The sequence below is a fragment of the Xenopus tropicalis genome, chromosome 2, assembly GCF_000004195.4.
Source record: "Xenopus tropicalis strain Nigerian chromosome 2, UCB_Xtro_10.0, whole genome shotgun sequence".
Lineage (NCBI taxonomy): Eukaryota > Metazoa > Chordata > Amphibia > Anura > Pipidae > Xenopus > Xenopus tropicalis.
In genome coordinates, this window is record NC_030678.2 from 152,432,095 (window position 1) to 152,447,345 (window position 15,251).

Here is a 15,251-nt window from a genome sequence, read left to right on the forward strand (position 1 = left end):
CCTCCACTGTTGCACTCCCACTTTTATATAGTATAAGTCCACTATTTTGTATGCTATTTTGTATGGTCTATTCCCAACACTCCATTATTAAAGTATGGCTTTCAATAAAGTCCTGGAATAAAAGACCTTGTGCTTGTGCACTGATTCGATGGGAAATATTCTTACCTTTGAGATATGGCACCCCATGCTCCATGTTTGTTGGTGAGAATATTAACGATCTTCTGCTTTAGCTGATTGGCTGTGACATGATCTCTGTGTTTGGCAGCGCTGATTAGATGGTCACACATCTTCTCTTCTTCCCTTCGGTCGGCAGCATACTGAGCACACTGGGACTTAAAATGTACACACAATTACAGTCAGGGACTCATTGACTCAATTTATTATGGTGTTTTGGCATTTCTACTGAGATGTCCTTATAGAAAGGTGTAAAAGAAAAAATCAAACAATAAGGTGTAAGAGAAGAAACTGAAGAAGAGGAAGTATTATAAGGTTGGATTTGTGCAGAAATACTACATTATTTACAGGTTAGGATAGAATTCTATTGCTAAGGCCTTAGAAAGAAAATTGGGAAGTAGCCAGAATTACAGGCTAACACCAAGTTAACTATGATTTACTTATATTCCTAATTTATCTTTGAGAAGCACTTAAACAGAAGTATTAAACAGAGAACCAAACAGGGGGCTAGACCCCAGCACAGCTCCAGCAGGAAAGTCATATCCTAATATTGCATTTACAATTCAAGAAATAAAATAACCACCCTAAAGGTTATTTATGAAGGATATTTCCGCATTAACCACAGTGAGCAGTAGGGTAAAAAAAACACAAAGGAAAATGAATTCATTTATTAAATATATCATCTAGCTAAAGCAAATTGGCAATTAGTACAATGGTTTCCCTTGGTAATGAGGTTAATATTTCATCCGTTAATTGGACTGTAGGATTTAGTTATCATAAATCAATTTGACTAATAATGGAATAAAAATGATCCCTTTATTCGCAGAGCAGAGCAGAGTAGAGAACAATATATAAGCTGACAGTCTACAGGAGTAAATATTTACATAATGTTACGTTTTATGTTATTATACACGTACACATTACTTTTATATATATATATATAATTTAGAAAAATAATAAACCAGTGTATTTGTGTATTTGCTCATAATTCTGTTCTCAAATATGACAAGCAGCTCCACTGAGGCAAGGGACACTAGCCAATCCGGAAATAAAAAAAAAAAAAAGATGGTGGCCCAAATTGGAAAATTAAATCACCTCTCCACAAAAACACACCTGGGACTCAGATATGCTGAGAATTGTGGTTCTACAGAGGGAAACGGGTAGATAAAGAGCATTATCATCCAAGGGCATACGAATAGAGACACCAGACCCAGCACCTCCATGAAGGTCCAGTGCATTGATAAACAATTACAAGGTTTGGGAACCCTAACATGTTTAGTAGAGCCTGACAAACCATAGATGACAAATACCAAACTCAAGACCCCACAGGTGATGTTCACTACAACCCCAGCATTCTCAGAGGAGGATGCTGGGAGATGTAACTGAAGGGTGCAGTGTGCTGTTTTTGATAATGATGTATGATAATATATTTTAGATTGTGTAAGGGACATAAACCAAGGGTTTTCCCAGCTTGCAGTTCTCTGATCCTGTATAACTACATGTGGTTTAAGGAGTGTGAGAGGGCAGCAAGCTGGGCATCCATGCTCTTTTCTTTATGCTTTTCTAATAGGCAGCCTAGGACTCATAAGAAGGCAGTAGGCTTAGGAGAGCTGTGCTTCTTACATAAACTCTAATGAAATCTTTCCAGAAGCTGCCTGGCACCTATTCGGTATGCTGGCACCACCCTATATTTCATGTGTTTCTATAACCCTCTATAGCAGCTGCAGAGAGTGCATTTCCTTTCACATTTCCTTTTACCAATAAATAAACGCTACAGACCTTAAATGGTTTTCTTAAACAATGGAATTATAGGACATCTGTTCTTTATTCATGTAAAATTAAATCAAATGATTTGGGTTTTATTTACAGACTACATATACGAGCTTGACCTTGGTTCTACTTTTCTAATCAAAGGGGCAATATTCCCTCCTTATAAGCAAGGCATATAGTCATTTGACTTCTGTCACATTGCCATTAAATCTCGGTCACTTTGTACAGGAATACTGTACACAAGTGTATTTAATCATATCAGTATTAGAGGCCTATACAAACCCATACACAGACTCCAGTGAAAATCCCCCTCTTACTTCTACATTATCAGGTAAAAAGTGAAATGCACGCTTAGGTTTACCAAGCAATAACTTGAATGAAGCCTCAGACATAGGGATTTCTGTTTTTGCTAAGGAAGTATACACAGCATGTATTTTCATTTTATATTTTGTCAGTATAATATCCTTTCAGCAGTAGAATATGATTACTTGATAAAACACCATATTGTCAGAGTAAGGCCAGACCTTTGGAGTCACATTAGCAAAGGCTATGAACTAAATAGCTATTACATAGGCCAAAAAGAGGGAGGCAAATGGAATTGCTAGGGGGGAGCGGTCCATGCCATTTTCTGCTGACCAAGCTAATAGTAATAGCGTTCAATGCACAACAAAACAACAATAGGGTATTGCTTGAACATAATGGTCGCCTTGGGATGCACAGAGTTGCAGTGAGCCAGCCTCACTTTTACGGATTGTGTTGCCCATTTTACTCTTCACTATCCATTATTCTTTCTTTATGGACAAATAGTCGTACGGCTAACTGCAGCACAGGGGACGCAATCTGGCTAAAAATGGGGCCAACACAAAGGTAACTGATCTCCCAGGCAGCTTTACTTAAGTTAAACATTAAATAACATGGGGAACTATTGGTCCCACTCACCTCTCGGAGCGCACCTAATGATAACAGCACGCCGTAAATAATCTGCAAGCTGTAAATATTCCCGTGTATTTTTAAGAGAAGGGAACAAAAATATAAATTGGTTCCTTGTGCCTGACATTAACCAAAGCTTTTCAGCTGAACTGAATGGCTGCTCCTCATACACCGGTAAGAAAGGCCTCTGTATGGGGGAAGTGATGACTGATACAAAGCAGAAAGGCAGGCCCTTCATCAACATCGTCGCTTACCTCAAACTCCGCGTGTTTGTGTACATCTTCCGCTCTCTGTCTGTTTAAAATAAATTCGGCCTCATTTGCCACCCGCACTATGTGGTCTTTCATGGCGTGGCACAAGAGTCTGGAAAATATGGTTAGCAGACACGGAAAGGAAGTAGTTATTTCCTGTTACTGGGTTCTTGGTAAATAAACATGGCTGACAGGGAAAATAAAAATACTGAAATAAATGAGGTACTATGCTAATTAAAATGCGAGACTAATTAACCTTCCTGTCAGACAGAAAAGCAGGTGTGGGATTCAGACTGGCTTACCCAGCCTGAGGCAATATGCACAGAATACCTGTAGCCGTTATACACACACACAGACAGACTGATGCACATAGACACACAGACAGTAACATTAGATTAAAAGGTATCAGTTTTAAAATAGACGATTCCGTTGGCCTCACTTGCTCACTTTTATAATATCCCAACAGTCAGACCATTTGACCCTGTACCATTTGGGCCCATTCTGGTTTGACTGACACAAAACTCAAAAGTTGTTAAGTCAATGTAGATTGTGGTTGGCCAATGACGAGTGATATTGGGCATCCTAATCTTTGGTTTTAGATTATCAAAGTTGGTGCAATCTCACGAGTGATCCATTGGTCAAAGTGACCAATAGTAATGGGAGAAATCTTTTGGCAGGCATGGATTCGCGGTGAATTTCTGCGTTTCGCCGTTGGTGGATTGGTTTGTGAAACGGTTTGTGAAACGGATGAAAAAATTTGCTGCGCATCCAAAAATTGGCGCAAGAATAGCTGCGGATGTCAAAAGAATAGTCGCGGGCACCATTTTCTTTTCCGCACAACATTTTTGCTGTTTCGTGAATCTTTTGAAAGATTCGCTCATCACTAGTGAGCAATTATTATAAAGTATGGTGGCAGCTGACCAAGTAGGAAACCCATGTGTGTCGCCCTTACATACTGTTAGTAAACTACTGATTAGTATATGATCTCAAATATAAAAGCTATAACGGGTGAGGACACACGGAGGTACTAGTAGCAGCTACTTGCCACGGCTACTAAATGCCAGAAAATCACCTGTCATAGACAATACTGGGAATTGCCTCTGCTAAAACACAAAGAGTTATCAGTAAATGATCAGCATTGTCTGTTTTAGTAGCTGTGACAAGTAGCTGCTACTAGTAGTTCCATGTGTCTTCACACTAAAATGTAGTCAGTGAGAAACTCTTATCACCATGTTTAGGACCATTAACTAGAGGAGCTGAACAGAAATCTACAGAAGAGAACAAGATGTTTAGAATACAACATAAGCAAAGCCCCCATACTTTACGGTTTCATTGCTGAAGGTAAAGACTACCTGTAACCAGCGTATATTTTAACTTCACCTTCTTGATAACACTGCATTTACTATATGAAGCTGCAAAGGGTTAAATTAATCCTGATCATGGGATAAGAAAATACAAGGGACTCCATTTTTTTATAGGGTTCTTCTTCCAGGGACACATCATTAGAGAACTAAATGGTTTAAACCAATAAAGCAAAAGGAAGCAGAAATTAAACAAAGAGTCCAAGAATCATTCAAAAGGTTGGCTTTTTATTCTGAGCTGACACTTTTGCGAACTGAGGATGCCAAGAGTTTGTAATGGCATATGGGAAATATTACAAATCCAGAACTTTGTTAGACTGCTGATATGCTGCAAAAGGGTTGGCTGTTACTGTGCAATATAAGCACATGACCTAGCTCCCTATTCCTCACCTCCCTGGCAAGATAAGGCTTTAAGGTTGAACGTTTGAAGTTCCTTTATGTGGTTCAATTCAGACTCGAATTCTGGAATCCGGACATGAAGGTACAGACATTACAGGAAATTTTACATCCCATTACGCTTGCTTTGTTTTAATTATAGCATCCTTTTGTTATAATATTTTCAATGACCTAGTTTATAATTTCAGACTGTCCTTGGGAACACTTTAATTTAACTGCCCATTCATCAACTGTTTATGTCCTGTTAATTGTTGACAACTGCACAATTACACACCCCGGCTATGATTGATGAACTGCATTCACAAGTGCAGCGGCTGAGGAGAATAAATATTTATAACGATGTTCCCCTCTTCAGATTCCTATCTGAATTCCCAGAAGGGTTTCAGGAAATAGAGCCGGTAAAGAGGCGCAAGGATCAGAACAGGGCCGCCGCAAAGTCACTGGGTAACAGGAACTCCTGGCTCTGCAGATTTAGTGGGGCAGTGTGGGAGTATAGAGAACATGCAGTTGAAAGCAAAGAAGGAAGGTTGAAGCTCCTACCTATGATATTTAATGTTTAGGTTGCAGCCACTGGGGGACAATTACTGTAGAGAAATTACAGAATGACCAATGAATGGCTGCGGGTCCCCAGAATGAGAGTTTGCTAAACTAACCAACTTACACTTCTTAAGACAAAAATCATCAGAAAGAAGAGGCACGATTGATACCCTAATATCTGAGCGTTGCAGTTCCACAGCCGGACATCCCTATGTGAACACTTAAATATCTAATGATTATTATAACTTGGATTATTATTTCATATGTAGTTTCAACAAAGATACAGGGGCCCTTTTTGAATCTGGGGGATTAATCAGAACCAATAAACACCATGAATAACTGATACGGATACAGAATACATTCTCAAAATAGATGACATTGAGAACTGCATTCGGCTTTGCTAACAACGCTGTTCCTATGACTATTTGGGCAGGATCAGGCTAATTTGACAGTGGGCGCTTATTGCTCAGCACCTTGGACAGCATCAAGTCTTTCAACTCATATTCTGTCTTATGAACTGCTGATTGCACAGACGTGTAAATGCGGCAAATGGGTTTAAAGAACCCAAAACAGATGGCACAGCAGATGGATTTACAGACTGTTTTCCCTAGATCCTCTGTGTGAAACAACCTTACAGGACTGAAACGGGGGCCAAATCTTGGATAAACATTCTAAACCTTTAATGCCTCCTTGTTCGGCGTGCAGGTTTCCCAGGCAATTGAAAGCGCAAACAGTGCATAAAATAAAAACAAACAATATGCTGAAGCACAAAGGCATTAACCAAACAGAGAAAATAAAATCTGAATAAGATTTCCAAATTTGCTAAATAAAGTGACATTTGGGGGTTCTTACCTGCCCTCGTTGATGAGCTCAATAAAAGCAAGTCCTGCATTCTTCTGAATGGAATTTTGCCATTCCTAGAGGGAAACAAGCAAATCATTTGGTAAATTACTTATATTCATATAACAAGTATATCCACAAAGCTTTAGGTGAATGTAGGCATTAAAACAAAGATGTTGCAATATGACTGGCCAGTTGTGTGTGTCATTCAGAGTTAATATCAATAAAGCTTTAGAATGACATAGACATAAAAGTGGCCATACACAGTTAGATTCAATCCTTTGGCGATGTCGCCAAACAAGCAAACCTTTCCCCCTATATGGGTGGGCAATATCGTGCTAGGGCCAAAAGGCTGCAGTACAAAAGCAGTCCTCAATCAGACAGAAAAATCAGGTGATTTCTGGCCAAATATCGGTCAGGGAGGCCTGTTGAAAGGGCCCATACACAGGCAGAGAAGTTGCGGAATCAGTCAGAAGGACTAGAATTAGCAGCTTAAATCTGCTCGTGTATGACCACATTTAAACTTGCTAAATATGGCTGCCCAATTTTGTGGATTTTAAAACACAATATAGTCCTCCGTGTGTGGGAGGTGTGATCTAAACAATCAGTGGCCAATCCGATCAGAGGATTGCTCAGATCTAATAGCAGAAGAACCCTATCTTGGTACAAGTGAGGTCCTTAGCTACTGATGACCCTTTTGAATATGACTGGCATTTGGTTCCACAGCCAGCCAGCTCAGATTGTTGGAAATACTGAGTGTTTAGCAAGATCTCCACAATGATTGTAAAAATGCCATTACTGAAGCATACCTGTTCTTGCCATTTCTGTCACAAAGATGATGGCAGTGGAAAACCCCACTGCACAAATTAGGCAATAGAAGGATCCAAGGCCAGAGAGACTGGAAGCCCTGGGCAAGTCAACTGATTTTGATTTCACTTCTGCAGGAGAAATGTCCTGTTTGTTTTTCCATTCCCCCTTGATGTAGAGTTTTAGTTTGGATTCCTCTACATACATACTAAAAATATCTTATATACCTTAGTTATAGTACAATGTAGTGCAGAGTTTGCACTTTTGACAAGGGCATATGTTGGTAAGCTCTTTTTTGCTTCACTTTCCCCTGGTTCTATAAAGGTTTTTCTGGCTCACCTTAAGAAACCATTGGGTCACTTATAGACTGCCCAAAGTAACCCATTAGGTCTGTGACTATGTTATAATGGAATTATAAGAAAAACCTGAAGAAGGTACAACAGAGATATTGAGCAGAATGGTGAGCCGAACCAGGCCATAAATGCAGCTGTCCATAGCAGGGCAACTTGTCTCTGCCCAGCCTGTACTGGGAGACACGATAAGTCTGTGCTGGAAAAGAAATTCCTCAGGGATTCTGCCGGCAAACATGGATAATTCTGTGTGATGTATTTCTTTTGAATTATGTAGCATCTTGAACTGCACACAATTATCAAATAAAATAAATTACCAGTCTTTTTTATTTCATTAATATAGGAATATGGGCTCTCCAGCAAACCTATATAAATTTTAAAACTGAAGGATATCAAATTTAGTCAACAAATGGAGAATACCTGTCATTTATACATTATGGTAAGCTGCCCCCTGCCCATTCTTAGTGTCTTGAATGAAATGGCAAAAAGGACACCAAAAGTGTTTTTCCTAACCAACTGCTTCTTTTGGGGACACTGACAGACATTGCATTTTAGTACAGGTATGGGACTTGTTATACAGAATGCTTGGGATCTGGGGGTTTTCCAGATAAGGGATCTTTCTGTAATTTGGATCTCCATACCTTAAGTCTGCTAAAAATGATTTAAACATTAATTAAACCCAATATGATTATTTTGCCTCCAATAAGGATTAATTATATCTTAACTGGGACCAAGTACAAGGTACAGTTTTATTATTACAGAGAATGGTGTCTATGGCCATCGGAGCATTTGGATAATAGGTTTCCAGATAAGTGATCCCATGCTTGTACAATCATTTCATTTGACTTCTTGTGTAAAGAAAATTGTTAAATAAATGAATTACAATTCAAAGAGATTCATGATGTTTACAGATATTTATATATTTTTTGCTTTACACAAAGGAAAGTCTCTGGGAATGATACTTGGGTGAGCTGTGAGAAAGAAAGAAACCTGGGTGATATTAATTGGTGCCCCCAGGCTTCAATACTACAGGGAGCAGCAATTTGTTTTCTGACTATACCCTGTAAGCACCTATTCACCTATTATTTGTTAGTAATTTAATACCATGCCTAGAAGTAAAATGTTTAAAAAAACATAGGCTGGGATTTATTAAGGTGAGCCATTGCGCTCAGAGTCGGTGCTGGTGAATTAACTCCCTGCTTGCCAGGAGCTCAGGCTGTCTCTGATACATGGGGCACTGAGAAATTATTTTTATTAGTCTAGTTTAGAAGCAATGAAAGCAGGCAGATTCTGTTTTACATATGGACATTTTATGTTATGAAATATGGTTTTTGAGAAACCATCTTATTTGGTGAATCTAACACTGCTGCTGGTACTCAGTCCACCATGTCCTTCTATGAACAATAGAGACAATTTTACACGTTAATTAATCAAATATATACAAAATGCTATACCATTCTGAAGTGAATATCCTGCATAGTACATACTAGGATTAGTAAGGCCAAAATGTTCCTCTACATCAGTGGTTACCAATGGTAGGCCTGGCTCCCCAAGAGAAACCCAAAGTCTTGACTGGGGGGGTGCAGAGTAAAGGCTAGAGATTTGGAGAAAATGCTCATTTACTCCTTTAGATACTTTAGGCAGCCCAGCATGACAGTCATTGTGAGTGACATTTAGGGGTATACACTTATTTACTGCCCTTGTTAGTTTTGGAACTATGGCTGATACAGCGATAACGCCACAGATTTGTAAACTTGTTATTCGATTATTATCCACGACACACACAATTTCTATTTAGCAATTACAGAGATCTTACATACATTTATATTTTGTAATGCAGTCACCTATAAAACTGTAGAGAATATGACTACAGGTTTCTCCACAGCTCCAACAGCGATATTGGCCATTACATCAACAATTAATACATTTAAAAACAAATACCCTGAACAGTGGATATACCAGCATTACATAGAGGAAGTTATTTACTGACAATGGGAAAGGGTGCATAATGCAAATAAACAGCAGAGCCAAGTCGCCATGTATTTAACTCTCTGCCCCAAGGTCAGTGCTTCTGGCCAGTTTACTGAATGGTGTTCAAGAACCTACATCCTTCCCATGAATACAGTGCTCTTTTCCAGAAGGGTGGGCAAGAAGAGCCACATAGATGTACCCTATTACTACCCTGACTTTATTCATCTTGAATCCATTGCAAGTTGAGAGAGTGGCAAGCCCCCAGATGCAATTGCTTGTTTAATGAGAACTAAGAGGCTATATTTTGTGTTTATAGTGCGGTTAGGCAATACTATGTGCATAGGTGCTATATGTCAGCACGTAGGAGTAACTGGTCACAGGTTAAAAGCAAACAACTTATTGGTTACTGCACCTGGGTAAACGTTGTGCCCCTTATTACATATGGGGGTTATCGCTCTAGCAACTGCATCATCACAAATGACCCCAACACTGTTCAGAAGTAGGTTAAGCACGGACTCAAGCATGGAAGAGCTGATCAGTTTTGATGTTCCAGTATGAGAGTTAAGAAAACTATCCACCAAATCATCTGAACAAAATCTGGAAATAATTACAAGTAACAAAAAAGCCCTGTCTTCCTTCAGATAACTTTTTTTTAAGCAGATCTGCTAGTCATCAAAGTAAAAATGAAATGAATTTCAGCATGGCTGGTTTTGAAAACTCACTCCTAAAAGACAGCATCAAAGCTATGACAGACTGGAGAGACCAACAACAGAAATTGCCAAGAATAATAGAATTTTTTTAACACTTTAATGGGTACATTTGTAGAGCAACTCGCTGCTCTTTCCATCATCATCAGTGGGCAGTGACCGACAGTGGTCCATTTAGTTGTGATCACTGCAACGCCGTGATATCAAACTGGCATAGTATTAAGAATGGTGCTGCTTGCTGCAATAGTTGCAGTGATTGCGGTGATAAAGTCAGTTTAGGCCTTTAGATGAGATGTAAAAGGTAGCTAAAAACTATGGAGAAAGGGGTCAAATCTGGTCCATTTGTATCTGAGTGCCAGCAACGCTTCAAGTGAAAGCCAAGTCTACCTAGAAAAATACATATGCCAATGGACTCATGCTAAACACTCAGACAGAGGGTATGAATAATATAGATGTGATTCACTAGTCAAAGGTCAAAATATTTAAACTTTTTATTAAACTCATAAACTTAAAGGAAAACCCCAAACAATGTAGGTCTCTATAAAAATATATTGCAAAACAAGCTCATATGTAAAACCCTGCTTCATCTAAATAAATCATTTTTATAAAAATATCCGGTTTTAGTAGTATGTGCCACTGGGTAATCCTAAATAGAAAATCGCCACTTTAAGTACTAAGGGCCGCCCCCTGGGATCATAGGATTCATAGTGCACACAAACAAGCCAAGGCCCCCATACATGTTAGGCCCCATCAGCCAATGAATAGACTGAGTTCTGTCTTTTACAACCACACTACTTCCTGTTACAGTTAGAACTGCATTATTTCCTGTCAGCTGATCTCTGAGGGAGCACACAGCCCATCACAATATGGTGGCTCAAGGGAAACGATATAAAAGTGCAATATTTACTAATATATATATATATATTCCAGTTTGGTGAGATTCTTTAACAGGCCACGTCAGACGATATAAACAATCTGCTGCTTGAGTATTCATTCTGGGGTATAGTTTCCCTTTACTAATTAGCGCACACTAGGAAATTTCCAGCCCCGTGGATGATTATGCATGTTTGTATACAGACAGCCCAGCATAGCACTCAAACGGTTAAGCATAACAAATGTGCTTGGAAATTTGATTGCAGTGGATATCCATTTCTTGAACTCATTTCATTTTAAAGCCACATATGGTAACCATAACGTGAAAAACAACAAAATCATTTTTAGATAATGTTTTGCAGCAGATGCTGGCAAAATGCTTTGCATAGCATGAGGACGCTGTCGTCTAACAAAAACATACGTGTTTCAAACTCAAGGAACAGACAGGAGCAAAAATGAAGGGCGATGGCCAAGTCAATGGCTCTCTGCTTCATACAAGGGCTTCCAAAGCCTTAAATATATATATTTACTGCCCTAGAATTCCTCTGGGTAATGGGGCCTTGATTGCACAGCCTTTAGAGTCGAAACAGCCGTCCATATGAACTGAATTATCTATGACATGTACCTTCAGACGTTCGTAATCTGATATTTCATGTAAATTTAGACCATACCTCAGATGGGAGCCTCTGGCAATATTACATTTATTCAGGAGCTCAGATAAGCAAAAACGAAAAGCTGACATTTTTGCTAATCTACAGTCGTTAACATGGAATTTCCCATGTACGGGCCATAAACATATTTAATTTGATGTAGTAAATGGAAGAAAAACAAACTCTGCATTTCCACTTCCTTTTTTGTATGTATACAGAAACTGGATTCCTCCTCTTATGGGCAAAAAACCGTATAAACCCATCAAAAAGTCTTTAGACTGTCATAAGTCATTGGAAAAACCACTGGAGGATTTCTTTTTAGCTATAAGCAGATGAATGATGGAGCCTGCCCCCACAAAACATTAAATATCTAAATTGTAGATCTAGCGAATAGCCACAGGACAAAGGTTTGCATCAACTTTTGGCACAAACCTCCTATTGAGGTCCAACATTTAGTCAGAGCCCCACTGAACTCATACTCTGGTATATGAAAACATTTTATCACTAACAGTTCTAAGCTCTAAATATGCAAGTGAAATCTTCACCCCAATACAACAGTAATGCTCAGCTTCCAGAGTATCTAGGGGAGTGATTTTCCCCAAATCTTGGCATCACTGGTCTTCAGGACCCCCCATCTCATCCAGCCAATGCTCCTTTTTGGAACATGGAGGACAGATATTGCCCCCTGTAGCTACAGTAAAGAGTATAATGTAACAAACCGGGAGCTTGAACTCACTATGGGCACTATTAAAGTACAAGATTCCAAGGAGGACAATTAAGACGCAAAATTTACTGTAATGAATAAAGGGAATAATGAACCCTGCTTTGTATAACCAGTGTTCTCCACAGAAAAAGGAGCCAGCTTAGGGGGGCAGAAATATGTGCTTTGCCTGCCTCAGCCTCCATGATCCACCTGGCCAATATTGCCAGACTGTATATTATTAGTCACAGTGGAGTTCCATGACCTAAATATGGGGCAGCCATTATAACCAATGACATCAGTAAGCACTGTTTATAAGGATATAATTCATATGATATTCATGACTCTAGTGTATTATATGCATATAGTGACTGGTGAATCAGTCCCGTTTCTTTGCACCAAAAAATTCAGAAAATGCACTGAAGTTAATGGTCGACTTTTACTTTTTATGGCACAACTCCAGTGGAGTCTATGGGTGTTTTTTAACAGGGAGACCTGGCAAAACATTTCACTTATCACTGCATATAATGAACATAAAAATTCAATACTCTGAAGAGAGGCATTTGTGGTTACTGCTCTCTGTCCCCCACCCTCTCCATTCATGAACTAGATTCAAGTCATGCCTCCTTTGGCGCATGTAGATATGGTGAGTAAGAGCTAATAAAGTTGTCAGTTTATCTGCTTGTTAATGTAGTTACAAGAATATTGTGCAGTTTTATTCACTGTTTAATGTGTTTGGCTGGGGTTTTTCAGACTTTGCTGGTGTTTATAGATACATAAACGTGACTGTTCACTTTCTCTGTACTGCTCTGCCAGAATACAAGTTGCTTGGATTTATGTGGGTTACTAGTGCTCACTGTAATTCAATTTCAAAATTGGCCTTACATGTCAGTATGTTAGATATCTACTGCTGGGGGCCGAATATTCAACACTGTAAGCACCCCACCCCCCAAGTTTTCCATTTCTCTTTTAAAAAGTTTGTGTGCATGAGAAGTAATAGTTTTTTTGACGCAAAGGGCCTACTGTGCATGTGTAGTAAATATTCTGCGGAGTTGGAATGACATTTGCACATGTAAGGTGAATCACAAAATGATGTCCTTAGACCACGTGCTGCAAAATAAGTGGTGCCATGATTCGCACAGTGCAGATCTCCCGGCTTGCTGGTTTCAAAAGTTGACAGCTCTGGGTTAGGATCAGGTGTGGGTTGAGTTTTTTCTGACCTGCACATCACTACTACACCTGCCCTGCTAGACAGGCCTTACATTGATCAATAAAAACAAAAAGCTTCAGGAAAATTCAATTTATATTATATAGATAGAGCAGGGGTCCCCAGCCTTTCTTACTCGTAAGCCACATTCAAATGTAAAAAGACTTGGAGAGCAACACAAGCACCATAAAAGTTCATGGAGGAGCCAAATAAGGGCTAAGATTGGCTATTAGGTGCCTCTATGCACACTATCAGCTTACAGGGGGCTTTATTTGGTAGTAAATCTTGTTTTTATTCAACCAAAACTTGCCACCAAGTCAGGAATTCAAAAATAACTACCAGGTTTGGGGGCACTGAGAGCAACATCCAAGGGGTTGGTGAGCAACATGTTGCCCCTGAGCCACTTGTTGGGGATCACTGATATAGAGTGTTATTTTGTTTTAGAGAAGATGTTCAATAAAGGGCACAAATGTATATAATTTACACTTCTCTGAACTCTTAAGGTACAGTATGGAATCTGTTTTACAGAAAGATTGGAACCTGAAGGTTAAGGGTTCTTTCTGTCATCTCATCATAATGGAAATTACAGAAACTTGGAATTCATCATAAACTGAAATAGTGACATAGAATGAAGTGTGACAGTAGCTTTCACCTTACTCAATTTAGAAAGTTTTACACACGTATGTCTTCCACACTATAATTATGCTAACAGATGTAACTTGATATAAAAAAAAACAAAAAAAATGAAATGGCATAATGATTAATTAAACCACTGCAATTTTAAATTTTAGAGCGCTAGTTTTTTTTTTTTTTAATAGCTTGGCTATAATAAATGCCCAACAAGCCCTTGTACATTTCTCTTTTTAAATACCATTATTTATAAACTGAAAATATGTGCTATTTCTATTCAATTATAAACCCCGGTTCCACGTGCTCCTTAGAACCATAGGACTGTTTTTCACACCAACCTAGCATCCGGCTGCAATGGGAAAGCCATAAACAACCAAATGCCAAAAGTGCTACAATTTTTCTCAACAGTGTCCAAGAGGAGGATCTGGGACAGATGGGGGCATTCCAAGGGATTATGGCTGGAAGTATACACATGATCTTTATAGACATCTTCGTATGACATTGACTGATAGTCCCCCAGATTCTAATCATGAGAAATAGCAAATACTTGATGATTATAGCTTGGGCACAAGTGGTTATTTTGCATATACACTAAAGGTAAAATTGCATTCCTATGCTTTCCTTAACTTGGGAACCACTGAATGAGACCCAGCGAAAACAGAAAAAGCTGCAACCTTTTACCCTTGTTGGAAGGGCTATTGAAATTGTCATATCATTTTGCTATTTGTGAATCAACAAGCGCTGGGATATTCGATATATGAAAGACTGACATTTTTTTGAAATGAAAACCATTCACTTTTCTCCATATATCTTCCAAACATGCAATATGAAAATCCATTAGCTGCATTTGGTACATACGGTTCTGCTAAATGTTCTTTGAAAAAGCGCTGTAATAGGGCTTAAATTTCTCACTCTTTCCTTCAATCAATAGAAGAGGCAAAATTTCATCTCTAGGGCCGCTAATGGCAGGATCTGCTGGAGCCAGCAATGAGTAATGCTAGACCTCTGATTAGATGATGAGGCCATCGCAAACCTCATATTACACTGCCCGGTTTTTTCATGTAAACTGCAGCAAAAACAAAAGGTGAGGAATGCAA

At 39.0% G+C, this 15,251-nt stretch overlaps 1 protein-coding gene across 8 annotated transcripts in view; it reads right to left on the minus strand.

The window, feature by feature from the left end:
• The window catches only part of nbea (neurobeachin), a 355,187-nt gene that overhangs the window by 156,939 nt on the left and 182,997 nt on the right, over positions 1-15,251 (minus strand). For all 8 annotated transcript variants that reach the window (XM_012957925.3, XM_002934020.5, XM_012957924.3 and 5 more), the window contains 3 exons: positions 6,272-6,336; positions 3,129-3,237; positions 166-332 (listed from right to left, as the gene is read on the minus strand). In XM_012957925.3, coding sequence (XP_012813379.1) covers positions 166-332; positions 3,129-3,237; positions 6,272-6,336 — 341 coding nt within the window. The remainder of the gene's footprint in view (positions 1-165; positions 333-3,128; positions 3,238-6,271; positions 6,337-15,251) is intronic.